This window comes from Camelus dromedarius, chromosome 19 (genome assembly GCF_036321535.1).
Source record: "Camelus dromedarius isolate mCamDro1 chromosome 19, mCamDro1.pat, whole genome shotgun sequence".
NCBI lineage: Eukaryota > Metazoa > Chordata > Mammalia > Artiodactyla > Camelidae > Camelus > Camelus dromedarius.
Window position 1 is genome coordinate 1,885,984 of NC_087454.1, and position 27,604 is coordinate 1,913,587.

The 27,604-nt window shown below is 50.3% G+C and overlaps 2 protein-coding genes across 3 annotated transcripts in view; one reads left to right on the top strand and one right to left on the bottom strand.

Moving 5' to 3' along the window:
* The window catches only part of PSMG4 (proteasome assembly chaperone 4), a 56,171-nt gene that overhangs the window by 12,532 nt on the left and 16,035 nt on the right, over positions 1-27,604 (top strand). The window lies entirely within an intron of this gene.
* On the bottom strand, positions 12,476-15,527 carry LOC105098536 (tubulin beta-2B chain). The gene is made up of 4 exons (XM_031435275.2): positions 15,366-15,527; positions 14,464-14,572; positions 14,107-14,217; positions 12,476-13,772 (listed from the first exon to the last, which is right to left on the bottom strand). Exons 1-4 carry the CDS (start codon positions 15,420-15,422, stop codon positions 12,712-12,714), a joined length of 1,338 nt encoding a protein of 445 aa, XP_031291135.1. The 5' UTR covers positions 15,423-15,527; the 3' UTR covers positions 12,476-12,711.

The following is a 27,604-nucleotide window of genomic DNA, read 5'->3' on the forward strand; positions in this document are numbered from 1 at the left end:
TCCCCATGCTCCAGCAATTGCTTATGGTGCAGCCTTACAGCTCGGGGGTGCCCAGAGCCCCCTCCTCGGTTCCTATGTGGTGTCACCATCTCCTGCTCACAACCTGAGTGCATCCTGAGGAGACAGGGCGAGAGGCACTCTGTTCAGGAGGCGACCGTCCTCACCGCCTTGGGTGTAATCAACCACCACGGCTACTGGTGAGCATATCGGGCGCTGCCAAGTCCCAGGCGCTGTTCTAGGTGCTGCATTTGAACTTGACCTTTGGAGCAGTCATGACGACCGTTCCTATTTCACGGGTGCAGAAACGGAAGCCCAGAGGCATTAGGTACTTGCCCGATTCCCGGGGCTTGTAAGTGGAGTGATGCCTGCCTGCATCTGGGCCCTAGTGGCAGGGCTGCCTGAGACTCGTCAAAAACTTTGCCAAAGAGCTCTTGTCACTTACTGCTGGATGTACGAGCTAAAGGCTGGAGGAACCACTCAGGAGGAGCCAGAGACGTAGTGAGTGGTCTGAAAACGGGTGAAGAAAGCTAAGATGTGGAAAGAACCTGGTGGTTCATGCTGCTGTGGGTAGACTGTTCTCAGGAACCCAAGGGCCCCACGGAGTCCCCACGGCTGCAGGAGGACCAGGCCTGGAGTCTGGCCTGAGCCACTGGGACATGCAGAAGGACCTCCCTGAAGGATGCAACTACCGTGGGCAGTCAGCTGTGAGTGAGGAAGGCTGGACAGGACTGAAGAAGTGGGCAGAGGTGGCGGGGGAGTGGGCCAGGGCCTGAGACCTCCAGGAGAGAGGTAGCTAAAGGCTTTATCCAAGAAGTCCCAAGGGAGGGTGGCTTCACCTCAGTTGTCCAGGGGTCACTGAGGGCACAAAACGGAATGGCCGGGCCATGCCTGGGGGTGAGAGAGAGAGGAGCTGGTGCCCAGAGGACTGGGGGCTCTGTCCCAGGCCTGCTGTGGTCTGAGTGACTGAGTTTCCCAGTGGGCGGCGAGCTCAGACAGAGTCCAAGTCAGGAGGAGCAGACGGGAGGGGAGGCTGTCTGGGAGACAGCTGAGTTAGGACAAGAACCCTGGAACTTGGAAGTCCTTTGCTTCCAAGCCCTAGAATTCCTAGTTTCCTCAAGGAAGTTTCTAACCTCGTCTTATGAAACTTTCCTTGCGAAAGGGATTCCCTCGCCTGGCTGAGGAGGTGGGGTGTCAGTGGAGCCCTAGCAGCCAGGAGTGGTGCTGACCCAGCAGGGACTTGCCTTGAGGCCTGGGTGTGCGTCAGGGGGTGCCCTCTCTCGTGTAGAGGTGACCAGGCACCCAGAGGGCGGGGTGGGGTCAGCTGAGGGCCACTGATCCCTTCTCTCCTGGACTCTGGTCCTCCTCCTTCTTGTCCTGTTAGTCAGCATCTCTGGCTGTGTTCACCCTCAGCAGGCATTCCCTCCCCCCCCCGCCCCCACCCTGGACAGACATGGCTGGACTGACATGGGATAAGGCCTCAGCTCACCCCATCTTCCTCCCGCCTCCTGGATTCAGGGGTGACTCCTGAGCTTCTGGGCCTGTAGGAAGCCATTGCAGCATGGACTGAGGAAACACTGCCAGTTCTCAAAGATAACCACATCTTCTAAGTCTCTTTAAAATCTCCAGTTGACCTTTTGCGTAATTGAACACTGGATTCAACGCTAAAACAAAAAACACCCCACAATTCACTATATGAACAGAAGCAGGATACACGCACTGGTGCTGGATAATGAAGGGTCTGCCCACAGAGATGCTCTGGGTGAAAGCTGGGTGGATGGCAGCCTGCCCGCTTCCTGTGCCAGCACACACATCAGCCCGCTGGCTTTTTATGAGAATATCCAAGCAAAGGGGTGTGATTATGAGAAACGCCGGCTGTGGAGCCAGTCTGGGAGCCTCCCCCGGTGCTGGGGGTGCAGGGCGGGGGATGACCGTCATGGGTCAAGAATATAAGTGGACTTTTCAGCAGAAGAACAGAAAGATACAATCTGGGGTGTCTCCCTTGGAGAGAAATCTGCACCATCCTGCCTCCCTCCCCAAGACCTGTCCGGATTGCTGGGGGAGGAGGAAGGCAAAGCAAAGACAAAGGAGGCCAGACTGATGGTTACGGTGAGAAGCAGGCAGCTCTGTGAAGGAGCCAGCATGAATGCTGCAGCTGCACTTTCTGTAATAATGTAGCTTGGCTGTTTCAAGAGCTGTTGTTTAAATGAGCCTGTCACCCTCCTAAGAGAACCCTGGTTTTCATCAATATGTGAGTCACAGCAGACCTTCCGGTTTGGTGGGGGGGATGTAAATGTTGCTTTTCTGTGGAAATTGGCCTGATTTCAAACCAATGAGCGTAAGTCATGTCCTCTATGGTTTCCATGGCAACCTCACAGCATCTCCTGCAGCCTGGTCATGCTTAGTTGTGCTTCTACTTGCCTGCTCCCACCAGCTTGGAAACTCCTTGAAGGCTGGAGTACGTTTATTCATATTTGTCTTCTTAGCACAGTGTCGGGCACATAGCAGGTGCCCAGTAGTAGTTGTTGAAATAAACAGAAGATGAAATAGAAGCACGACGACTGAAACTACGCAACTTTGGAGATTCCTGGATTCTAGGCTCCTTGGAAGACAGTGGCGGTGGGACCGTGGCTGTGAGTCTCCCTCATCATCGTCCCCTCACCTCCCCAGCCGAAAAACAGACCAAGAAACTAACCCTGTGAACTCGCAAACTAAAAAAATCAAAATTCCCTTTTGGAACAAGCCTTACAGGAAGAAAAGCCACTGGAAGCAGAGTCCGTAATACAGAAGATGGGATTCATAGCAGCGAAGGAAAGAGAAGATCCAGGTAAAAATGAGGGAGGCAGCACTGAAGATCTCAGAAACTTATCTAAGAAAAATAAATCACTTTCTGAAAACAACCAAAGGGGGAGCTGTAGAGCCACTTAGCTCTTAAACTGGCCTGGCCTGGCTTTTACTCCTGAAACCAGAGGAAAACCCATTTCGCTTTTTTTTTTTTTCCCCCAGTTTCACTTTAAAAAGGGCAACAGAAAAAGACAATGATCAAATCCCATACAAAATTATTAATAAAAGCAGGAAGAATTAGAAGCAGAATAATGTCTCTACAGGTGGTGAGAGTGCGCCAGAGAGACAATAATTCCAAACGGATGAAAACTGTCACCTACAATCTCAAAATATCTAAAAAAAAGAAAAAAAAAATCAAGCAAAGGAAAACAGATTTGGGAGGAAAAAAATTAAAATGAGAAAACTCTGAAATGAAATTCTTGGGAAAAGAAATATTTGTAAATAGGTGAAAGAACTGAGAAAAAAAGTAAAAATAAAGAAAAAAATCATAAATGAAGTTCAAACTAAAAGCAATACAGGAGCAAATACATAGGACAGATACTACCATAAGAGAATTAGTAGATGGAAGGGGAAAAAAACCTATATTTTAATCAAAAAGAAATGAAGAGAGGAGTTATACTTTCAGCCAAGATGGAACAACAGGGGCTGGATTTACCCTCCCGACTGAAACAACTACAGAACTGGGGGAAATGTGTGAAATAATGGTTCTCAAGATGTTGGACACCAGGCAAAGAATGACTGACTGCTGAGGAAAGGGAAATGAAGCTAGCATATGATTGTCCCAACTGACCTTCTAGGGCAGTTTCCAGACTGCAGGGCAGGCATGGAACCCAAACGGTGTTCGGTGATCCCACTGAGTTGAGGAGTGAGACATCAGAACTCTGAGGGCCCACATCAGGCAGAAGCACAGGGCAGACGCAGAAGTGGAAGGAACCTCACAGAGTGAGCTCTGGACACCTGCAGACAGGTCCTCGCGAGTCTTTGGCTGAGAACTAAGGAGCACAAGCAAGACCAGAAACTACTGCTTTACAAGAATGGGGGAAAAAGAACAACTGGAAAGCAGTTGACCAAACACGTCAAGAGCTCACACAGAGCTGGGAGTAATTTGTGTTCCTGTTGGCTAGAATGGAAACACCTCATAATGCAGAAGCATGGCCGTAATCGTGGGCTGAAATTATCCCTGGATCAAAGACTACTTTGGACTTACCTAGTAAAGCTCAGAAGCATGTTTCAAAAGGATCCATCCGATTCCGAGTAAAGTAATTGTGTGTCAGAACAAAGTCCCGCCACATTTAAAGGACTATAACAAAATCCAGCACTCAACAACATAAAACTCACAGTGTTTGTCATCCAATCAGAAGATATGAAGAAGCAGGGAAATATGGCCCATAACCATGAGGAAGACCAATTAAAGAAACAGACTTAGAAATGACAAAGATGACGAAATGAGCAGACAAGGACCATAAAGCAGCTGGTCTATTGCATGCTCCATGTATTCAAGGAAGTAGAGGAAAGCATGGACATGAAGAGGAGAGGAATGGAAACACTTTAGAAGACACAAATAGAACCTCTAGAAATTAAAAACCTATTAATTTAAATTAAATAAATTTATTTTTTATAAATTAAAAATATGAGATGAAAAATACTTGTATGAGACTAACAGCAGTTTAGACACTGCAGAGACCAGTGAATGGAAGGAACAGCAGCCAAAACTCGAAGCACAGAGAAAAAGAGTGAACAAAAAATGAGCAGATTTTCACTAAACTGTGAGATGATGTCAAGAAGTCTAAAATGCATGTAATTGGAATCCCAAACAAAGTAGGGGGATAGAAAAATATTTGAAGAAATTATGGTGGAAATTTTTATGAATTCAATGGAAACTATAAGCTTGCAGATTCAGGGAGCTCAAGGGATCCCAGGTAGAATAAAACAGAGAAAACCACCCCAAGGCACATCATATTAAAACTGCTGGAAAATAGCGATCATCTTAAGGATATTGACTTAAAAGTAGCCAGACAGGAAAAGAAACCATCACATGCAGGGAAGCAAAGTTGATAATTATTGATAACATCTCGTCTTAAACAGCACAGATCAGGAGACAATGGAGTAATGTCTTTAAAGTGCTGACAGTCAACAAGTTGTCCACCTGAAGTTCTACATCCTGTGAAAATCCCTTTCAAGATGGAGGCAAAATGAAGACTTTTCCAGCCAAATAAAAGCTGAGAGATTTGTGGCCAACAGATCTGTGCTACAAGAAATGTTAAAGGAAGTTTCTCAGGCAGAAGGAAGTGTAACTCACCCAAACAGAAGAAGAGGCCTAGATTGGTAGCTATGTAGATAAATAGATTTTTCTTAGTATTTAATCTCTTAAGTAAAACTATAACTGTTTAAAGCCAATGCAATAAAAATATGTGAAAATAAACTGTGTGGCTACAAAAGCGTAGGAGGCAAGAACCACACTGTTGTGGGGATCTCACCCTACGCACAAGGCAAAAAAGGTTTATTTGAAGGTAGATGGAGGTAAATTAAAGATTGATGTTATAAATCCTAGAGCAACCACTGAAAGCACAAACACACGCCAGTCAACAGTGGAGACAAAAGTGGAATAAAACACTCATAACCCACAGGAAAAGCGAAGTGAAAAGGGCGGACCCGCACCGAGGCCGCCTGCTTCCTAGGAGTGCGCTCTTCCGATGACAGAAGGCAAAGAACGTGCCCCTTAGCGGGTCAGAGTAAAGGGAGCTTTCTCAGGGGGCGCGGCCCCTAGACGCGACGCGAGCGGGAGAGCGCATGGGGAAGAGGAGTGAGTGAGGATATTCTGGGGAGAATGAAGGCATGTGCGACGGTGGAGGCGGGAGGTGGGGAAACACAGCACTGTTAGTTGGAGGAGTCTTAGAGAAAGTGAGAAGAGACAGAGAGGGAAGGGGGTTGGCAGACAGCGGCGAAGGGCCTCGGATGGAGACGCGCGCCTGAAGGCAGGGGGAGCGTCTGGAGGCTGGCTTCTCTCCGAATGGGGCCCTCACCCTCAGTGCTGCCCGAGAGCATCCCTTTTTAAATGGACCACACTCACTTTTTTTTTTGGTGTTATATCACAAACATCATGCACTTTGGAGTCAGAAAACCCCAAGGTTTTTATGCAGGTCCCGCACTTAGAGCTGGAAGATTTGGGGGCAAGTTACTTAACCCCAGTTCTTTCGGGAGTGGTCAGTTCCCCAAAGGATGAGACCAAAGGGCCAGTCACGTGGTCCTTCCTCGTCCACCTCATAGGAGGGCAGTGATCCAGTCTGGTCAGCCAGCCTCCCTTTTCTCTGACCACGTGACTGATCCAGGGATGGGCCTGTGACCCCTGTCTGGCCAGTCTGGGTTCCTCTTTTCTCTGTCTCTGGGTCTCCAGGTGCAGAGTGGAAAGGACCTAAAGTTACCACCGGGGTGGGGTGGGGGAGACACTGCCACCCCAGGAAGCCAAGGTGGAACCCGGACACCATCCTGATGTGTTCAGCAGCTCCAGAGGCAACCATGATGGAGCCGGAAAGTTCTGTCCCCGGACTCCTAAATTATGAGAGTGATATTTTCCCAACCTTAACCCCTTTTGAAAGGAGATATTGAATTGATTTTGGACACAATCAAAAGCACCTAAATGAGACAGTATCCCGGAGAGGATGAAGTGAGACCAGCGTGTAGCCAGCACCACCTCTTCAGTACATACTGGCTATCGTCACTCTCTCATCACTGCCCGTGCCTCAGCGCCGTTGAATCCTCTGTGCAAGTGGATATTAAGAACATGATTTTATCAAGGATATTAGAGAGGTGAAGTGACTTGTTAAAGATCCCAAAGTTAACAAATGGCAGAATTGAGATCTCTCCCCTCTGCACTGGCGTCTCTGCAGGAACATTCCTGGCACTTGGCACACGTTGATCCCGCCCCTTTCCTGTAAACAAGACCCTCAAACCACGCCTGTCCACCCAGAGGGCTAACAGAAAGCAGAGGCTGGACAGTTGCTTCTCTAGATTTTGGCTCACTGAGCTACCGTTTGCTCTTCAGAGCCTTATCGTTTTTTGTTTTTTTTTTAATTGAAGCAGAGTCAGTCTACAATGTTGTGTGAATTTCTGGTGTACATCAAAGTGATTCAGTTATATATATACATATATATGTGTATATATATATATATTCCTTTTCATATTTTCACTATAAGCCATTACAAGGTATTGAATATAGTTCCCTGTGCTCTACGGTAGATCCTTGTTATTTATCTATTTTATATATGGTAGTTATCTATAGAAAAGTCCCAGTTATCTATATAGAACTGCAAATCCAGAACTCCGAGTTTATCCCGCCTCCACTCTTTCCCCTTTGGTAACCATAAGTTTGTTTTCTGTGTCTGTGATTCTGTTTCTGTTTCTGTTTTGTAGATAAGTACATTTGTGCCATTTTTTTAGATTCCACATATAAGTGATAGTGTATGGTATTTTTCTTTCTCTGACTTACTTCACCTAGTATGACAATCTCCAGGTTCATCCATGTTGCTGCAAATAGCATTATTTTATTCTTTTTTATGGCTGAGTAGTATTCCTGTGTGTGTGTGTGTGTGTGTGTGTGTGTGTGTGTGTGTGTGTGTGTGTATGTGTATACACTACATCTTTATCCAGTCTTCTGTTGATGGACATTTAAGTTGCTTCCATGTCTTGGCTGTTGTGAATAGTCAGAGCTTTATCTTTGAGTGATCTGACCTACTCAGTGCTTAATTCTTCCTGTCTTAGCCTCCAAAGGCTGGTCCCTCTCAGCTGTCCTCCCAGGGGCCCAGCTGCTTCTGGAGGTGGGTCACCCACAGACTCCCTGCACGGCTGGCCCTCCAGCCTGTTGACTTGCATTGTTCCCTGACGTCTACCCTTGTCATCCTGGGCACGTGGTCCCCGTGACCAGGTGACCCCGCAGCTGCTCACGCCCAGTGTGCACCTGTGCCCTTTCCTCCCACCCAGCTCACCAAAGTAGTCTTGGTGCTTTCTCCTCAGTGACTAGGTGTGCGAGTCACAGTGAACATACTCATGAAAAGAGTCCCATTGCTTTGGCCAAAACATGTTCACGATCGGTGCAAGCTGACATGACCATTTCACTCGAGATCACTGAAAGGGATTTCATTGGAAGTCACGGGTACGTGTTGTCGTCAGTTAACTAAAAGTTAGGAAGGCCTTGAAGTAAGGGGAGTAAACATTTTGATCCAGAAATATGGATCAAAAAATCTTTGACACAGTCTTCAGCTCCCCGTTTTAGAAAATGGGGACTCTTAGCATGAAGCACCTTGCGAACTCATGTCTGCAGAGAGCATGAGACCTGGGTTAGTGTCACTTCTGAGCCGCTGTGGTTATGGAAGAAACTTCAGGTTGCCCATCCAGGGTCCACTCTCCACTGCTTCCTGAAAGACCTCTAGGCTGGTGGTGGGGGTGGGAGGGGTAGTGTGTGCGTCAAGACCACTTTGCTCTCCTGCAAAAAAAGCATGGCCAGCGAGGTGCAAGCAGAGGCCACTGAGGGGGCCCCTGGCACAAATCTCTAAGGTGGCTTCACCAGCTGGAAGGTGCCTCTTTTCCCTCCTTCTCCTCCCTTCCTGGCAGAAGTCGATACTGTGACGAGAGGTGCAGTGGTCGCCGCGCAGCCTGGGGAGAACGCGAGGTTGAAAGCCACCAGCAGGGGCGGTGGCAGAGCAGAGAGGACACAGTGGGGGTGCACACAGCCTGCACTGGGTGTCTCTAGACTAAAGTTAGAGGAAAACAGGAACTCTAACCCCTGTGTTAGCGGCTGCACATCAGCCTCAACTGGACACTGACCCGAGCACATTGCTTAATTGGCATCTTCATTTCCTAATTTACAAAGTGATGGAGTCATATCCCATCTCGCCAGGTCCCTCCATTTCTAAACTACTGTGCTGAGACCTAGATGATGTACACGTACGAAGCCCGAAGGCTTGTCTGATCTCGGGTCCATCCTTCCGGGCGAATCTGAAAGCACGTGCACCCCCAGGTGGGAGTCACGGTGATCATCGACACACAGTTGTTCCCCGTGACCACTCCTGGGTGTACACCCCGGGGGAGATGGAAACAAACATACACAAAAACGTGTACATGCATGCTCCTAGCAGTGTTGTTCTCAACGGTTAGAAAGTGGAGACAAGCTACATGTCCGTCAGTTTGGACAGAGGGGCTGCCGATGGGTATGGGTGATGGAAATGTTCTGGAATTACATATGGTGATACTCGCACATCTCTGTGAATGGACTAAAACCCAGACTTGTACTCTATTAAATGGTACATTTTGTGTCCTGTGAATTATACCTCAATTAATAGCAAAAGAAAAAGTGACTGTGCAGCAGTCTGAGGAAACAGACTGCACGGAAATCAGCTTCTCCGGGTCCCTGTCGGCCAGCGCGCCTGAAGGAAAGCATGAGGGTGAGGGAGGGTGGACGCCCCTAAGAAGCAAAGGCACGAGTGAGTCTTTTCCGGTGAATGGCCCAGCTTTAAGGCATTTAGAGGCATGACCTGGCCGGAGACTTCCTTACACACTGGAAAGAAATCAGCATTATACGAGCTGTCAAGCAGCGTTGTCTAGCACACAGGCCGCATCTTAACTAAAATGGGGCTGTGTAAAAGGCAGTCCCCTAAAGAATATTCGTGAACTTCCCACTCATTTTCACAATAACTAGCCCCAATGGAATATTCTTCTTGCAACCGTAGTTGCATTAGGGCATGTTCATGTGGTGTTTTAGAACCAGGTGATCCTGCGTGGCCTGTGGTGACCCCGTCAGAGACAACACCCTCGGCACTTCTGAGCCGTGGGCCGAGGGGCACCGTAGGGTTGTTCCTTGAAGCCGGAACATTTTTCTTTCCCGTCTTCATAATCCTCGTGTGGCCTTGTAAACCGTGGGACCTGAGAGGTGCAGCCTCAGAGAAAAGACAAAATCTGAAATCTGATTTGTACAGAAAGTTCTGTGAACTGAGACAAAATTCTCTAACCCTCCGTTTCCTTACTTACACGAGGAAGTCAAACTAGATGATCTCTTAAGGTTACTTTTACTTCAAGTTTCTCTTAACCTAACACTTTAAGTGATGAAATGGGAGATCATCTTAGATCATCTCTGGGGCTGATGTAGGGGTGCAGGTAAATTTGCAGCACACTGGGGTTCTCATTCTCTCAGAGTCTTGGGGTGACTCCAACTTGCCCTCTCTAACCCCAACCTCTGAATCTTACATCACACCCCAGTGGGTCTTATAAATTGGGCACTGTGCCTGCTCAGAAGTGAACATCCGCCAGGTGGCATCACCACCTGTGGAGGCACATCAGGGAGGGATGGAATAACCCCTTTGCAGAAACGGCGTTGAAAACATACCATCACCACCATCACCAAATCCCATTACACAATGGAAATGTAACAAAGGAAACAGTTTCAAAAAGTGTCTCTTAATCCGGGTGTTAGTCTGTGCATGTTCCTGCTCTTGAGTTGTCTTGCTAAGTATTTCAAGTTAAGATTTTACAACTGGGCTTTACAAGCTTTGCCCAGAGCATCTGTTTGCCAGGTCAGTCTGGCACCTCTGTTCTAATCACGCTGGAGGGAGTCCTCGCAGTGTGTGCACCTGAGTGTGCCGACAGGCTGGCAGCCCGGCCTGCTTTGTGCCTCCTGTCCCCTCTTTTCTCACAAGGTGGAAAGAGAAGCAGGACACGGACAGTCTGCCAAGAGGCACCTGGCGGCATGCCCTCCCTTCTCCAAAGTGGCGGATCGTGTGTCTGACAGGCTGTGGGGAAGGCATGGCCAAGGGCAGATCCAGGGGGTCCTGGTGGCTGACCTAAGTGTCCAGGGCACTTGAAGCCAATGTTCCCCTTCAGTGAGGTTGTTGGAAACTTTACAGAGGCTCAGCAGGCAAGGCACCTGCTGTTCACTGTTAAATGTAGAAAACTGAACCAGAAGCCGCTGGTCCTCGTCACTGGGTCTGGTTTTCATGATGGATAATAGTCATAAAGTGAACTGCTGCCCACTGCCGTTTAGGGGGCCATTTGAGAGAGTTACCTTATTTCACACTATTTGGAGTGACACAGCTCACACTTTTTCTTTGAAACTGTTTTCAAATATACGTCAGACATACATCAGCCACTGTAATGTGTAGATCCCTGATCCAGCCTCGCCTTCCTCCTCCTTTTCCTCCTGTTCCTCGCCCTCCTCCTTCCCCTCCTTCTTCTTAAAAGCAAAAAACAAACAAACAAAAACTTAAGTAGGAGTAGAACCAAGTAGAGTGAAATAAATACAGCATCAGATTTAAGGTGATATTTTCTTTCATTTTGAATTTGTCTAAAAATTAGAAAAATCATAAATCTACAGTTTTTTGGTGTCTTTGTCTTCCTACCAGGGTTTGTAAGTACATTTTGTACATGTGTTTATTACTGACACTCTGCTTCTCTTCCAAAAATGTGAAACTGGCGGCCCCGATTAAGGCAGAGCGTTGGTCCATTTTGACAAAATGTAATTGATCCCATAGAAGCACATAATTTTTGCTGAAAGTCAGTTGTTAAAAACCCACAGCTTCTTTAGTGACTCAGTTCCAATCTAGAGGCAGGCTTGGGTTCAAATCCCAAATCCCAATGCTTCATGGTAAGAATGCAATAAACCAAAAATGATTGTGGTTTACCTATTTAAAGTAATATTCTCCAATAATCCAGAATGTATAACTTCATATAAATTCAAAGGTAGTTAACTTGTGTGCAAATAACTTGTAATATAGTATAAACATAGCTGCTGGGAGGAAAAGTTCCTTAAGAATTCTCGTGTATTAACACTTTATAAATCTGTGGCTATTCCTAAGTACAGGGGATTTCATCAACTTAAGATGTCATAGTATCATATACCCTTTGGCAGAAAATTCCGCTTAAAGAAGTTTACAGAATGATATATGCACAAAACTATTCACTGTGGCACTACAGGCTAGAAGGGCAAACAACTGCATGTCCCTGCGTAGGGGACTGGTTAGATACAAAACAGCACAACTACATAATGGATACTCTGTATCCACTGAAAGGAGGCAGCTCTCTGTATTTTAAAGATACACTAGGTAGTGAAAAATCAAAGCAGCAGAATAGTGTTAGTATCATAATATGTGTGAAGAAAGGAAAAAGGGAATAAATCTACATAGGTTTGAAGACATATGGAATATTTCTGCAAGGGTGCAAGAAAGATAACCATAGAGGAATGCTTGCCCTTCGGGGGCAAACTGTACCAAGGGGCACAGGAGGAGAGACTTCTTTCCACTCTGCAACCTTTAGAATTTTGTGCTGTGCGCATGTAGAAACTGTTCACTTTTTTTTTGGAGAGGAAATAAAGGTAGTGTAGGATTTCTCCGTGAGAACACAGTCTGCGCTTCCAAGGAGGCATCTTTCAGCTAATAAAAATTGCCTTAAAGGCAACTTAAAATTCAGATTGCTCTCCCGCCTAAGGCGGATATGACTGTGCTTGGTTTAATTTTACCACGCTAGAGAGTAAAATCATTTGAGCTTTTACCTGTCCCTTGTCTTTTCCAAAGGCAGGATTCAATACCAAGTGTTCTGAAAGTTACATTTACATTGACAATCGGAGAAGGAGGAGACAGAAAAGAGGAGACCATTAGGACACAAACGTTTATGTGATTTTAGCTGTTACAACAGTAGCTCAGAAAGATCTCAAATGTTACTTGGATGTCATCGAGATTACAAAAGAAAAAAAAGGAAAAAAAAAACGAGTGGCAGGCAACAGTGAAGAGCACCAGAGAACCAGACCCCAGCCCATGCTTCTCCTCCGTGGGAGCCCCCCTCCCCCTCGCTTTCCTCCCGGCCTTCCCTCCCCGGCCTCCACCTGCGCGCTCAGGCCTCGTCCTCGCCCTCCTCCTCCTCGAACTCGCCCTGCTCGTCGGCCGTGGCGTCCTGGTACTGCTGGTACTCGGACACCAGGTCGTTCATGTTGCTCTCGGCCTCGGTGAACTCCATCTCGTCCATGCCCTCGCCCGTGTACCAGTGCAGGAAGGCCTTGCGCCGGAACATGGCCGTGAACTGCTCCGAGATGCGCTTGAACAGCTCCTGGATGGCCGTGCTGTTGCCGATGAAGGTGGCCGACATCTTGAGCCCGCGGGGCGGGATGTCGCACACGGCCGTCTTCACGTTGTTGGGGATCCACTCCACGAAGTAGCTGCTGTTCTTGTTCTGCACGTTCAGCATCTGCTCGTCCACCTCCTTCATGGACATGCGGCCCCGGAAGATGGCGGCCACGGTCAGGTAGCGGCCGTGGCGCGGGTCGCAGGCGGCCATCATGTTCTTGGAGTCGAACATCTGCTGGGTGAGCTCGGGCACCGTGAGCGCGCGGTACTGCTGGCTGCCCCGGCTGGTGAGCGGCGCGAAGCCGGGCATGAAGAAATGCAGGCGCGGGAAGGGCACCATGTTCACGGCCAGCTTGCGCAGGTCGGCGTTGAGCTGGCCCGGGAAGCGCAGGCAGGTGGTGACGCCGCTCATGGTGGCCGACACCAGGTGGTTGAGGTCCCCGTAGGTGGGCGTGGTCAGTTTCAGGGTGCGGAAGCAGATGTCATACAGCGCCTCGTTGTCGATGCAGTAGGTCTCGTCCGTGTTCTCCACCAGCTGGTGCACGGAGAGGGTGGCGTTGTAGGGCTCGACCACGGTGTCCGACACCTTGGGCGAGGGCATCACGCTGAAGGTGTTCATGATGCGGTCGGGGTACTCCTCCCGGATCTTGCTGATGAGGAGGGTCCCCATCCCAGAGCCCGTGCCGCCCCCCAGCGAGTGGGTCAGCTGGAAGCCCTGCAGACAGTCACAGCTCTCGGACTCCTTCCTCACCACGTCCAGGACCGAGTCCACCAGCTCGGCGCCCTCCGTGTAGTGGCCCTTGGCCCAGTTGTTCCCGGCACCACTCTGGCCTGCCAGGCGGAAAGAGACTTTAGAAGTCACTGATGATTGTGTTAAATTCTCTTTTACCTTAAGCCCTTTAATATAGCTCAATGAGTCACTGTTTAGATAAGATTATTTCAGGTTATCACTAAAATGACCAGACATTAAAATATTTGGTCATGGACATAATTATAAATAAGGAAGGTTAGGAACCTGGCTATTAGAGACTGAAAGGCATTTTGTTTTAGCTTCTATTAAGACAAAACCGGCACACAACTCTATACTTTCTCTAGGGCAGTCACTCTCCTCCACCCTGAGGTGTCCAGCGTAAAATGAGACTCCCTTGCCGCGCCCGTCACTCACCAAACACGAAGTTGTCAGGCCTGAAGATCTGGCCGAAGGGTCCAGACCTGACCGAGTCCATGGTGCCCGGTTCCAGGTCCACCAGGATGGCCCGAGGCACATACTTGTTACCTGCAGGGACAGAGCTGGACTGAGACCTGCAGGCAGAGAGCTCTGAAGAGGAGGGCCTGGTACCAGCATCCTTCTTGCAGGCACTGCTGTTGCCCCCAAAGACCGGATCATGGGATTCTCAAAGGGGCGCCCACTGTAAAACTGCAGTGAAAGAGTGGGAATCCTAAATCCGCTAGGCCACCCTCCCCTGGGACCACACTCATGGGGTCAGTCCCCCCTCCCGGGGTGGGGGGTAAAGGCAATCACCGGTGGCTTCATTGTAGTACACGTTGATCCTCTCCAGCTGCAAGTCACTGTCCCCATGGTAACTGCCGGTGGGGTCGATCCCATGCTCATCGCTGATGACCTCCCAAAACTGAGACACAGAATAAGGTTGCATTTAGCCATGCCCCACCCCTCAGAGAGGCCACGACTCTAAATGAAAAGCCCCCAACTCAGTTCCGACAACCCAACCAACCGTGCAGGAGCTTCAGGGTAGCCTGACCTGGCACAAGCCGCAGGGCTTGCGGTTTGCAGGGTCAGGGAGTTATAATGGGGCGTTCCCCGGGAGAACAGCTGCTCTCGGCGGGAGGTGGGGGTCTCGGCGGGGATGGGAGGGACCAGTAACTGGATCGACGACCAGGGCAGCGGGGAGAGGCGGGCGCGCAGGAACTCCGGCGGCGCCCAGGGGGTGGGCGGGGGAACAGGGACCCGAAGGAGCTTTAGGAGGTGGGGTTTATATTCAAAGCACGTCCTGAGACCTCAAGACGATTGCTCCGCCCCCTCCCCTGCAGCTCGACTCGGGTTCAAGCGAGTAAAATCAATTCTCCCGGCGTCCGAGCCCCGCCCGCAGACCCGCGCGCACAGCCCCGCGGACACACCCGCGTCCTCTCCGGGCCCGCGTGCCGGACTAAGTTAAGAGCAAGGAGGAAGGGGAGGCCGAGGGACCAGGATTCCAAACGCGTTACGGCAGAAAGTTAACAGGGGTCCTCCCCCTTCCCCGAAGGTCTCCTCCGGGCCCACGCCCGGCTCCGCGGCACAAAGCAGCCGGGAAAGTCTGCGTTCTGGAGCCCGGGGCCGGCTCAGGACCACGATCGCGCCCGGAACCCCGAGGGGCGTTAGGCTAGGTCGCCGCCCCCACCCCGACCCCTGCCGGGCGGCGCGCCCACCTTGGCTCCGATCTGGTTGCCGCACTGGCCAGCCTGGATGTGCACGATCTCACGCATGGTGCTAGCTGGCTTCCTCTGGTCCCGGTCGGCGTCTGGTCAGTATGTCCGTCCTCCTTACACACCCACTGCGGGGTCACCGGGAAAGCGCTCGGGAACCAGCTGGCTGAGAGCGGCGGCCCAGCGGGCTCGGCCTTTTATGCGAGGAGGGCGGGGCGGCCCGCACAGGCCGCGCCCCCAGCCCGAGCCCCCCAGTCCCCTTCGAGCTAGCGCTCTCCAGGCCCCGCTGACGTAATGCTCCGAGCCCCAGGGACCGTCCAGGGGGCTGGACCAGGGGCCCGCGGCCAATCAGCACAAGATTGCGGACCGGGCGAGGAGTGGGGGCTGCGAGGAGCAGGGTGGGGGAGTGCGCATTGTCTAGGACTAGGGGGATGTGGAAAAGCTGGGCACTGAAAATTGGGGGTGGGTGAAGGAACCGAGGGTGGAAGGGTGGCGAGGCGAGGGTGACCAGTGTGGCAGGCTGGTGTAGGGGAAGAGCTGGCGCTGGATAGGTGTGGGCAGGGGGACTGCAGCAGGTGGAGAGGCCGTCAGGTGCGCCGGAAAGGAGCGCGCTGTGCTCCCGGTACTGGCAGGTGGTAGGGCTGGGGTGGCGCGGATTTCGCTGGCGGCGCAGATTGCGGCACCTCCTCCGCCAAGGGCCTGAGATCCCTAAGCCACCCGTTTCCTGGTGAGACCACTGCCCCTTTCCCCCAACCCTCAGAAGGCAACAAATGTCCGCGCCCGAACCTCGGTCACACAGAGCCTTGGGAGAAGTCAGGAGGCCCCAGGCGGAAGTCCTGTGTAATCAGAATGCTGGGGTCTGAAGAGCCGTGACCCCGGACACCTAAAGCCCAAGAGCCTCAGGGTGCCCTCCGCCCGCCCCCCCGCACCCGCCCATCCTCTCTTTTGTCTCTATTAAAGGCCTATTTTCCCTTTCACTGTGGTTGCAGCATCCGGGGGTGGGGCGACCTCAGGGTCTCCTCTGTCACGCCCGACCTTCTCCAAGAGTCCATAGGTCCCCGGCTGGTACCCAGTACCCCTCCACCCCGCGGGTCGGCTTTTGTTCCTTGGGAGTCGATGGGGTGGGTGTGGCTGGCGGTGCAGTGTGGACTGTCCAGCGGACAGAAAGAGGGTGGGGTTCGGGGGGCGGGGCTGCGGCAGAACAAAGAGCTCGAAAATGCATGGGATACCTCCCACAACTGAGTATTTAAAAATCACACCCCGGGCGCCCCCCCTCTTTGGGTTCGGTTCGTCTATTGTCCACTAAGGGGATGGATTCCAAGGGAGGTCATCGCCCGCTTCACTGCTAACATTCTCATCTTCTATCAGGCGCCGGACTCGGAGGCAGCCACGAGGTCCCCAACCTTCGTGCTGCTGATGCGGGTGAGGGGCGCGCCAGAGCATTGCAGCACAGCAAGGGGGCGGCCACCCGGGACCCTGAGGTGCACACAGCGCGCGTGCGCAGACGCGCAGCCCCACACTCCGTCGAACCGACAGTTTCTAGGGTGTCCAGGAGCTGATTTCTTTGTTACTTTTCGTGTATGTGTGTGTGTGTGGGGGGGGTGTGAGAGAGAGAGAGAGAGAGAGAGAAGGAGCTGGAACCTGGCTCCTCGCAATTCCATGGATGAAGCGCCCCTCCCCCACCCGACCCGTGACGGGTCATCTGAAACGTGACTTGACCCCTTTTCATCCTGAGGCGAGAGGGGCCGAAATGGCCCGGGTTCCCGCGGCCGAGCAGAGCCCGCAGCTGTTGAGTGAGACCCTCCCAGAACTATCAGCAAGCTGTCATCGCCTCCCTTTCCCGCTGGGGATGGAAGGGGGGCTTTCAACCCAATTCCAGTTAACAAAGAGAGACAGAGAGAACAAAAGCCCAGCCTCCTTCAAACACCCATTGCCCCCGGACTGCAGCTCGGGGCAGAGGTCCCCAGACGCGGCTGCCGGCGTCCGGGTTAGGCTGGGGTCGGGCGAGGGGCAGAGCGGCGGAAGGTCCTCCCACAGGCCCGGCTGGTGGGGCTCCCTGGACCCGGGACCTGACCCCGGGTGTCTAATCCAGCTCCCACAGACGCAGAAGCATCGAGGGCGAGCGATGCCAAGGTCACACAGCCAGTTAAAGGCAGGGCTCAGGCTGGAATCCTGCTTCTAGGCGCCCAGCCCTTGGGAAGGTGGCCGCGTCCGGGCAAAAGGGCTGCGGCTGGTGTCAGCACGCGGACTTTGGGGCGGCGGCTCCGCTCGGGCCTGGGGAGGAACCAAGCCAGGGCCGCAGAGGCGCGCCGAGCGGTGAGCGCCCAGCTGGGGCGCAGGGGCCGCCCGCCGCGCGGCTGTCCAGCGGATCTGAGCCCCGCAACTCTCACCGATCGGTTTATTTCTCAGCTTGTTTCACAGCCAGGTCTCCGCGGAGTGCCCGAGGTGGAAACGCTTGTTAAAGTATATGTAGTTAAAAGAACCCTTTCTTTTCGGGTTTCTTTTAGGGGAAATGTTTAGGATAGAGCGAGGCTGGACCTCATCCTTCCGAAAGCCTGGGTGCCCTTGGGGACTCAGCACTTTTGGCTAAAAATCTGCTTTCCTTTGAGATGTTCTGCGGGTGCCGTCCCCCGCCCGCCTCTTCCGAGCCGGCACCCGCGTTGGCCGTCCCACGCCCCTCCCCCGTTTGAAAGTATGATCCTGCGTGTTTTCCTTTTCACAACGAGCTGGCTTTGCGTCGGAATGCTGAGTGTTGATGACAGCCAAGCCTCTCCCTGAAGTCTTTCGGTTTATCTGCCCACCCTTATCAGTCCTTATTCTGTGTAGCTCCCAGGGAAGAGGCTGTTGAGGGGCTGTCAACGCAGAAAAAAAAATCGCTCCCAGCTGGGTCCTCCAGCATTTCTTCTCATCTGTTTATTACCCACAATTTCTCTCCATTTAAGTCATTTTATATCAGACACGAAGGTGTCAGAACAATGTATTTCATCATCACTTACTTGCTATTAATTTTAATGAGGCACTAACATTGCTAAATTCTTCCTTGCTGAGACAGTTGTAGAAACAGCAGTGTACAGTAAAATCCAACCTTTATTTGTGCATAACTGGTTGTGTGGCCGAGGTGAGTAAGATGCCCCCTTAACTATTAAAATTCTATTTGCGCTCACATTTTACAGACTATTTTCAGTGGCAAATTCTCAAGTGGTTTTGCATTTATATATTCCACAGAATCACTGTGCTAATTAATTGAAGTCTGATAGAAAGGGGGCATTACATAGCCGATTTGGAGTGAAATTTCAAAGCATTATTTTCTCAAAGCAAGATAAATGTTCTTGCACACATTAAAATCGCAAGGCTTCTAGCGTTCAGATTTTCCCACTGCCCGCCCGCATTCACCACTTACTTAATACACAGCTCGCAGCCCGTAGCCTGACAGCCGACTCTGCCGCCGAGATGCGCGCGGTTTCCTAGGCAACCGACACTTAGCCAATGAATGAAGAAGAACTGAAAGAAAGAGACTGCAAATCCATCATTATTTCCTTTTTTACTCTTCTCAATGCTCTCCAGCTAGAAATACTGGAAAACTACCAACCCCAACATTTATGTAAAGGAGTCAAACAACCAGAAATTTGGGGCGAGGAAGGGGTCGCAGCTCTATATTGTGACTGCGGGGAGTGGGTGGCGGAGGGGGTTCCTGGGATCCGCTGAGACCCGTGCTTTCTCAGCTTTGTCACTCCCTCTGTTTATGTCCCACTGTTCCCCCTTTTCTCCCAGGCCTCCCCTCCCCCCATGAGAAGCCAGCAGCCCCCGACAGAGCTGCCCCCGTGCTCTTTACTCAAAGGGCTGCCTGAGTGGGAGCCGCAGAGCCCTTGTCGTTCCGCAGTCGTGGGGCTCTGTGGGGACCAGTTGGCCCAGGTAACAAAAGACGGGAAAGAGCAGAGAAAATTCGGAGGCCGTGAATGCAGGGCAGGGCGGCGACGTTTACTTTTGTTCTTCCTTAAGGCTGGCTGTTTTCTCATTGCCGGCGTTCAAATTTGGGTTCAAATGGCCTCAGTCCAGAGTGAGAATGCTGAGCTGTCACCACTTCTTTGTCATACAAATCGGCAGAGGGAGCAGGACTAAGGCTTTCCAGGACACCGGTTCCCTTTTATAAGCAGCCTCCCCTCCCCCACACTGTCAGTGATTCGTAAGAGTCTTGGGCTGGAGGAAGGCAGGCCGGACAACGCTGGCTCTGTGAATCCTAGGTAAATGGCATTTCATGATACAGAGCCAGACTGTGGAAAACAGAAGCAAGAAGTAGAAAATGCCCTTGAATGGGAACATGATAGAACACTGAGACTGACAGGTGCAGACTATGAAATCAACAAACGTATATGAATCAACCCCTTCTGAGAAGCTGCCCGCAGGAAGGTGTGGTGTTCCTCGAGGTCTGCCGCAGCCCTTTGCTTGCCACTTAAATAAAATCAAAACATGTGGGTTTGGATAGATGGAGCCACACAAATACATACAGTACCACCCTTTCTTTGCCTCTTGGATTTAGGTGCCTGGTCAGCATTAACTATGTCTTCACTGCAGAAACAAGTCAGCTTCTGAGCAGGAACTCCTGGCTTCATGTGTCCAGCCTGTTTTCAGTGGCCACCACAATTCATGGTACATTTTCAGGAAAATACTGCATTATGAGAACCTCTGGGACAACTCACTACCTCTTAGAAAATAACCCCCAGAAAGGAAACATGAAAAGATTTGTTGCTCATATGTACCCAAAAGAAGTGAAAGCAGAATCTCGAAGAGATATTTGTACACCTACATCCACGGCATCACTGTTCACAGCGGTGGAGAGTGGAAGCCACCCTAAGTGTGCGGTGACAGAGGAATAGACAAACCACATGTGATTGACACATACAATGGGATACCACTCAGCCTTTCAAAGGAAGGAGATTCTGACTCAGGCTACAACATGGAGAAACCTTGATGATATTATGCTGAGTGGAATAAGCCAGTTGTGAAAAGATACATATCGTATGATTTCATGGATGCAAGATACCTAGAGTTGTCAAATTCACAAAGACAGAAAGTAGGATGTGATTGCCAGGAGCTGGGGGAGGGGGAAAGGGGAGTTTGTGTTTAATGGGGACAAAGTTTCAGTTTTGCAAGTTAAAGAGTTCTGGAGAGGATGGTGGTGATGGTTGCACAACAGTATGAATGTCCTTAATGCCACTGAACTGTATATTTAAAAGATGGCAAATTGTATGTTTACGTGCATTTTACTACAGTTTAAAAAAAAGGGTTAGTTTCTTACTATTTCCTATATATCTAGTGGCATTTTTTGGTCTTGATGTTAACATAGTGCCCCGTTTCTCAAAGATAGATAGATAGAGCTTTCTAAAACCAGTATCAATTTCATCATTTATTGCTCCTTCCGCTGGCCAATTTACCACCGGAAGTGGTGCTGAAGGCATCCTGGTACTAATTTGGATCATGGCTCTTCTTTTTCAAGCATCTCCAAGACTCCCTGTCATTCACAGTCTGTGGTCCAAAGTCTTAGCACAGAATTCAGGCCCCTCCAGCCTGGGTGGTCTACCTTCTTCTGTTCCCTGTACCCTTCTGCCTCCCCACAGTACATTCCAGACTTGGATCAGCCCGCTGATCGCGTCTTTAGGATGTGCTCCCTGAGCCTCTGAGTCTCCACTCACACTGTTCCATCCACCTGGACTTACTCTCTCCTCTTCTTCATCCGGTGACATTGCATGCATTCTTCACCATGCAGCTCAGCTATCTGTGATTCGTCCCCCTGTTGCCAGGGACAATGAACTGTCTGTACGCTGCTCTCCCAGAGGTTTCTTAACGCAATCAGTGCCGGTTTTGCATTTATTATATTAAAGCAGTGGTCACCAAGCTTTTTCATTGCACACCCGTACCAGTTAAAAAAAAAAGTTGAAAATACATCCCCAATATATGTATATTTATTTATCCATAAGTTGCATATATTTATTTTTATAAGCCAGTATCTCAAGGTTCCATATACTTAGTATTTTACTTAGAGATATATTATGAATGATATCAGATGTGAATCAGTATTTCAAATACACTTTTCTATTACTTTTCATTTTATTTTGGCCCGCGTCTTGCCAGACTTGATTTCCTCATGGCTTGACCAAGGGTCTGTAGAAGGAGCAGAGGGTCAGCTCTGCCGTCCCTTATTTTTTCACATGTTTGCATCACTAATACCATCTTCACTTTGCAGTTTCTTTGCTGTTGTATTTCAAGCCACTTGCCCAGATGTGAGGATGAGTGGAGCAAAATCGAGATGACATGGTCAGTAAACCCACTGCCAGTTCCTCCTTCCCAGGGAACGACTCACGACACAGGACCACAGGCACAAGCCTCCAGTCAGGCGCCAGCGTCACTGGGGACGTTGGCTATTCAAAGCATCATTTCCTTGCTTTGTAGGAAACAAGTACAAACAGGAGTTCTTGCGGTTTCCCCGGACTGCGGAGGCCGCTCTTGCCCACCCCGCTCCAGACCTCTGCGTGAGGTTAGAGTTCTGTCCCTAGAGGGAACCCTTGCCCGCTGGTTTTTGACCCTTTGATGGCAGGAACCATGTGTTTTTAGCCTTTGTATCTCTCACATTTCCTGAAACCAAGGGCAGGCAGACAATAAATATTCTTTGAGTAAATAAAATACCTCAAAAATACAGCAACCAGAGAACCCAGCTATTTCTAACCCAGGGGAAAAAAATCACAGTTGTCCAGACTTTTCTAGCACAATATTCAGTGCTAGAAGATGAGAGAACAAGTAATTCCTATAAAATTTTCAAGGGACGTGTGTCCCAATATTTGCATACCCAGTTAACTTGTCTTTTAATTTTAAAGGTAACAAATATTTTTGAACATAGAGGAACAAAGAAGATGCAGTTTCTGTGAGTCATTTTGGAAAGAGAAAAAAAAAAGGATCCCAGAGAATGTAGAAATAGATTGTAGAAAGGTTGGCTGTTTGATAGCACGACCTCGGGGATATGGAGCCTCTGCATGCAGCCTAGAAACCCATACAGATGTCCTTCCACTGGGAAAGTTGGAGGTGCTTTCTCAGGATGCCGGTGATGACCGTGGCCGGGGACCTGAGGCTGCCAGATCTTCCTCACGTCCCTGCGAACTGCAGTTACTGCCTCCTCCCAGGGAACTGGTTGTTTCCGTTTATTCTGGAAGCTGCTCTGCCACAAAGAGAGTGGAAGGTATTAAGTGATGGAGCAACAGACGCTCAGACATTTTTTTTTTTAAATATCATGAAAAAACAAAATTCTTAACAAATTGTAAGGTTTCAGACAGAAGATCAAAGCAACAAAGGCACCTTTTGAAGAACTCGGTATGCAGAGTAAGGCTCTGTCTGAGAAGGCGAGTGGGCTTAGAGACACATCGGAGGCTTGAAGAAAGGAATCAGATTGCAGTAAAAAAAATTCGTTTCTAACTTTGACAACTAAGGATGAATTCCATGGAAAGAAACAGGACAAGCTATTGGGAAGCCAAAACTCTACAGAAATGTCACACATGTTTGTGAGGAATTCTGTGGAACTCACAGAGGCAGGGAAAAAAAAGCTGTGATGAAGCTAAATTAGCAAAGAAATGATGAAGTCTAAACTCCACCAGACTTACAAAGAAAATGACCAAATTTAAGAGGAGCACGGAGCAGTGATGGAGGAATCAGAAATGCTCTGAGCTCAGTGAACAAACAAAATTACACGGGAACTCTTAGAAAGATGTATAAGGAGCGTCACTCAGAGAGAAGAAAATTGAAGTTTTAAATCACTGCATTTTGCAATCGATGCAGAGACTGATTACTGGAGTGAGAAGATTAAAAAAAGAAAGAAATCAGAGACAGGAAGATGAAGAGCTCACAGACAAATCTTCGCTAGACCCTTTGTTTCCAACACAAGCTGACTGCTGAGGGGTCAGTGAGGCATGACATTCGGCCAAAATTCTGCGGGGAAGCGAAAGAAAAAACCTTCCGGTACAAAGTAGAGATCCGTCATGACCTCTCTCGAGAAACACGCGGTTCTGAAAAAGCAGCTGATTCACGGCTGGTTTACATGGAAGAAGTGGCAGAGGAAGTGAAAGATTAGAGGCAGAGGAAGGAAGACACCTTGGTGAAGGATGGGCAGCAGAGAGATCTGACAAAAGCCCAGAGCGCTTCTCACGGCGGGAGGGGGGGGCGCATGCCCACTGCCCACGGTTCTTGCTGGGGGGGAGCTGAAGCAGACCGGCTGGGGCTGAAATTGAGGGAGCTAAGCCTGTGCCTCCGGGGAGAAGTCCCCCGCTCCGCCGACTAAAGCAGAGGTGCACACGGCTCTGCCTCCCTGGGATGAGGTACCCATAGCTCCGCGTGTGTCTTCTCGAGGGAAGAGAAGCGCCCCAAGTGATCTGGGGACGGGCCAGGAATCACATGAGGTTTCTGGAACAAGATGTGCCTCGGCCATGGGCTCCTGGCGCCTTGGCCAATAAGCCCAGGAACCTCTTCCCTTGTACAGTGATGACTGTCACAGGTGACGCTGGTCTCAGAGAACCTGGACCTTCAACAAGAGGGTGGAGGATGCTGTGGGGTCCACCTGGACACCTCCACACTGTGGCTGGTTTCCAGGCCTCTGTGCCTTCTTCAACCCCTCATTCCTGCCCGGCTCCTGCTCCAGACCTAGGGAACACTGCCCCCTGGCCCCAGAGCAGCTCTCACAGGGGTAAGGGTCATGTCTTCTGGCCCTGCAGAGGGTCCCCCCTCTACAATGCGGGGCCCTCAGTGCTCTGCTTCTGACCTGAGGTGACCACGCTGCCCTCCTCCTGTCCCTCGGCCAAGCACTGGTTGCCTCCATCTTTTGCAAGATTCAGGGATGTCATTGGGGTCCAGAGGGGACCCTTCTCTCGTGGCTGGCCACAGGATGGCCCTCAGCCTCTCCCAGACCTTCCCTGAGACAGTGAACGGGCTTCCGGAGACATCCCTGTGCTTCTAATCCATCTCCATTGTTCTGTTTTCTGTTGAAGGTTTTGTTCACCTAGGCTGACCTGCAATTGTGCAGTTTGAGCCGTAAATAAAGAAGGCTCTGCAGATACAGCCCCGACAGTCACCCGACTGTTTTGTTTTGGTTAGTGTAATTCGAGTAATGAGCAAATTATTTTAAACAATATGAAATATTATGAAAATGAAACAACTTTAATACATATTTTTGAAGTTCAAAAATGTCAAGATACCTTAAAATGGAGAAAGAGAAAACCTGACTGTAATTTGAGTGCAGTGAGGTGGTGTCCATGTCTGCATCATGGTAACTTCCTCACTTGGGAATCAGATGACCTGGGAGGACCACATGGGACCCGTTCCTTTGGCCTGGTCGCTGCCTTTATCCTGGAAACCCACCGAAATCCTGTGTGTCCCTGAGCGGGGCAGCACTCCACCACTTTAAAGGTGCCCAGACTTCTCAGGGTCACTTTTCTTCGTGATCAGAAGGACCCAGGGAGAGTGGGTTACATCACAGTGGAGAGTGAGGATGAGAAAACAGAGCTCACGTCCCACAGCCACCTTGGTCCTGGTGCAGGCGAGGCTGATACCCTGGCACTTGCCCCAGGTGGGCAGAGGAAAGGGCCTGGCGGGGCTTCCTCGGAGACTGGGGTGGCTCTGGCCTCCTGCTGCAGGGGGACCCCCGAGGTGGGGTCCCCATGGAAATACTGACCTACAGCCACACACCCAGCTTCATCCTTTAAAACAGCATGAGAGCCCATCAAATTCATCTGACAAATATTTGCTGTGTGTCAGGCACTGTTCTAGGCCCAGAACAGCAGTCAGGGAATCAGGTGCAAAGCCCTGCCCTCCGGGAGCTAGGCGGCAGCCCAAGGCGTCAAGTTAGAAAAGCAGGTTCCTGACCTGCTGTTGTTTCTTTCTTATTTCCTTCCCCTTCACTGGTTTTCTTTCCATCTCATTTTTATGCTTATCCAAACCTTGCTTTTATCTGCTAACTCAAGAGTGAGGTCAGACAAAAAAATGAAAGGTACAGAGGCCTGAGTGGCAGCGAGTCTGGGCCGGCGTGTTAGACGAGGTATCGGCGGGCGAGTCACACTGACCCTCTGGGAAGGACACTGATCCATCCTCCCGTCTGGCTCCTGGCCCCGCTCTGTTTCTCTCTCTCTGATTGATTACAGATTCCCTGGTGGGGGAAAACAAGCGACTGCTTCTGGGATTTCATTGAAACAAAGCAAAACAAAGCAAAGAAGCAAATCCTCAGCCTGAAACTTGGTGTCTTCAGTCATTATGGGATCATCACTAAGGGGCAGGCATTGCGTTCACACCCCTGCTTCACCCTTTAGGTCACTGTTGGCGGCCAAACCGGTATTCTGTGCAATCTGGGCTCCCCTTGGAAGCGTCTTTAAGGCTTCCCTCCGAGTTAAGAGGACATCATGACACGTCTGTGTCCCCCAAACACAGACTCAGTGCCTGGAATCCTGGCTTCTCACGTCCCCTCAACGCTGTGGGCAAGTAGGTAATTGTTTACCCTTGGCCTCCGAAGCCTGATGGTGAGGTATTAACGCCTCCCTGTGGGGTTGCTGTGAGGGCTAGAGATGGTATTGGGGTGCAGGCAGGACTTGGCAAGGGATGGGCAGTCTCTAAGCAGTGGTTCTTCCTGTGCTGAGAAGCTGTGCTCGGAGGTTTGAGCAGCCACTTCAACAGGGGTGTCCAGACAGTGGTTACTGACCCACTGGGGCTCTTGGAAGTGGAGTTGGTTCAGAAGATTGAAGAACTATCCAATAGGGCCTTTGTAGCATCAGCCTCAGTTTGTGGTATGTCCTGGGTTCTCAGAGAGGACCTCGTCGTCTGGGCAGCCGAGTACAGAGAGGTTTCTTAGGGCCATGGGACTTGGTTATATGCATCTTGGGAACGCATTTGACCTTTCAAGCCAAGGTCACCTTTCTTTTCTATTTAATTTTTAATCATGGCAAAACACATGTAAAATTTACCTTCTGACCCATTTTAAGTGTAGAGTTCAGGGTATCGAGTGCATTCACGCTGTTGTGCTGCTATCACCTCCCTCCGTCCACACAACTCCTTCCGTCTTGCAAACTGAAACTCTGCACCCACTGAGCACTCGCTCCCCATTTTACCCCCCAGCCCCTGGACACCACCCTTCTACTGTCCATCTCTAGGAATCTGACCGCTCTCAGGACCTCACTTAAGTGGAATCATCCAGTATCTGTCCTTTTGTGACTGGCTTATTTCACTGAGCACAACGTCCTCAAGGTTCCTCCAAGGTGTAGCAGGCGTCAGATTTTCCTTCCTTTTTTAAGTCAGGGTCGCCGCTTTTTAAAGTGGGTGCCCAGACGTTCATATGAGGGTTTTTCATGGGATCAGATCAACTAGGAGAATTTTGCTGAATTCAGTTCTGCCCTTTTTCTTCCACATCACTGCCCGTTCTCAGCTCATCTCTCCCCCATTCCTGTAACAACCTCTGAACCCGCTCTGCCCTGTGCCCCCAGCTGTGTCCTCAGTGCCCCCCCCTTCTGGTCACCTTGCGTCTCCCCCTCTTGGGGCCTGTGCCCCTGCCCCGGCCTCCCGCCTGGTCCATCTGACTCCTCCTATCCTCCCTTTCTGCTCTGTGCTGCCTCTTCCAGGAAGTCGTCCTAAGGACCCCATCTGGCTGGGGGAACCACCTACGTCACCCCATTCCTTTTTAGCTCAGTTCTTACTGTGCTGCACTGTAGTTATTTGCTTCATCATTTCTTTCACTAAGAGGAGCTTTGTCATCTTTTTTTGTTTGTTTTGTTGTTTCCCCTGGAGCCTGGCACACAGCAGTCGCTCCATAATTGTTTGTAGGATAAACATATGCATGAATAAGTGAAAACCTGCTTGGGAATCTACCTTCTGAAGGGTGGCCTTCAGTACAAACCAGATGCCATCATTAGGACCAATGGGCTTGATTGCTGCATTTTAGGAACTGAGATGAAAAAGACCTTTTTGGTGGAGACACGGTGAAGTTTGGGGCGATTACTGAAGGGGCCAGCATTGTTTAGATCCAGTCCTGTGCAAAGGCAGTACGCAGGACACTTAAGGAATAAACCCTTTAAAGGCCTCTGGCTCTCCGAGGCGTTATGCAGGCATCTGTACACACACACATGGGTTCTTAAGCTGTTCAAGGATAGATTCAGAAGGTGCTCAGATCACAGTAGACGGCTCGATGAATGTCCTAGTGGACACTACGCGCCTTCCAGAGCCCCTTA

Coding starts and splice junctions, on each gene's coding strand:
- LOC105098536 (XM_031435275.2), bottom strand. CDS start 15,422: ATGCGTGAGATCGTGCACATCCAGGCTGGCCAGTGCGGCAACCAGATC. Junction 14,573..15,365: donor GCAACCAGATCGGAGCCAAG/GTGGGCGCGCCG, acceptor TCTGTGTCTCAG/TTTTGGGAGGTCATCAGCGA. Junction 13,773..14,106: donor GCCTGACAACTTCGTGTTTG/GTGAGTGACGGG, acceptor TCCGCCTGGCAG/GCCAGAGTGGTGCCGGGAAC.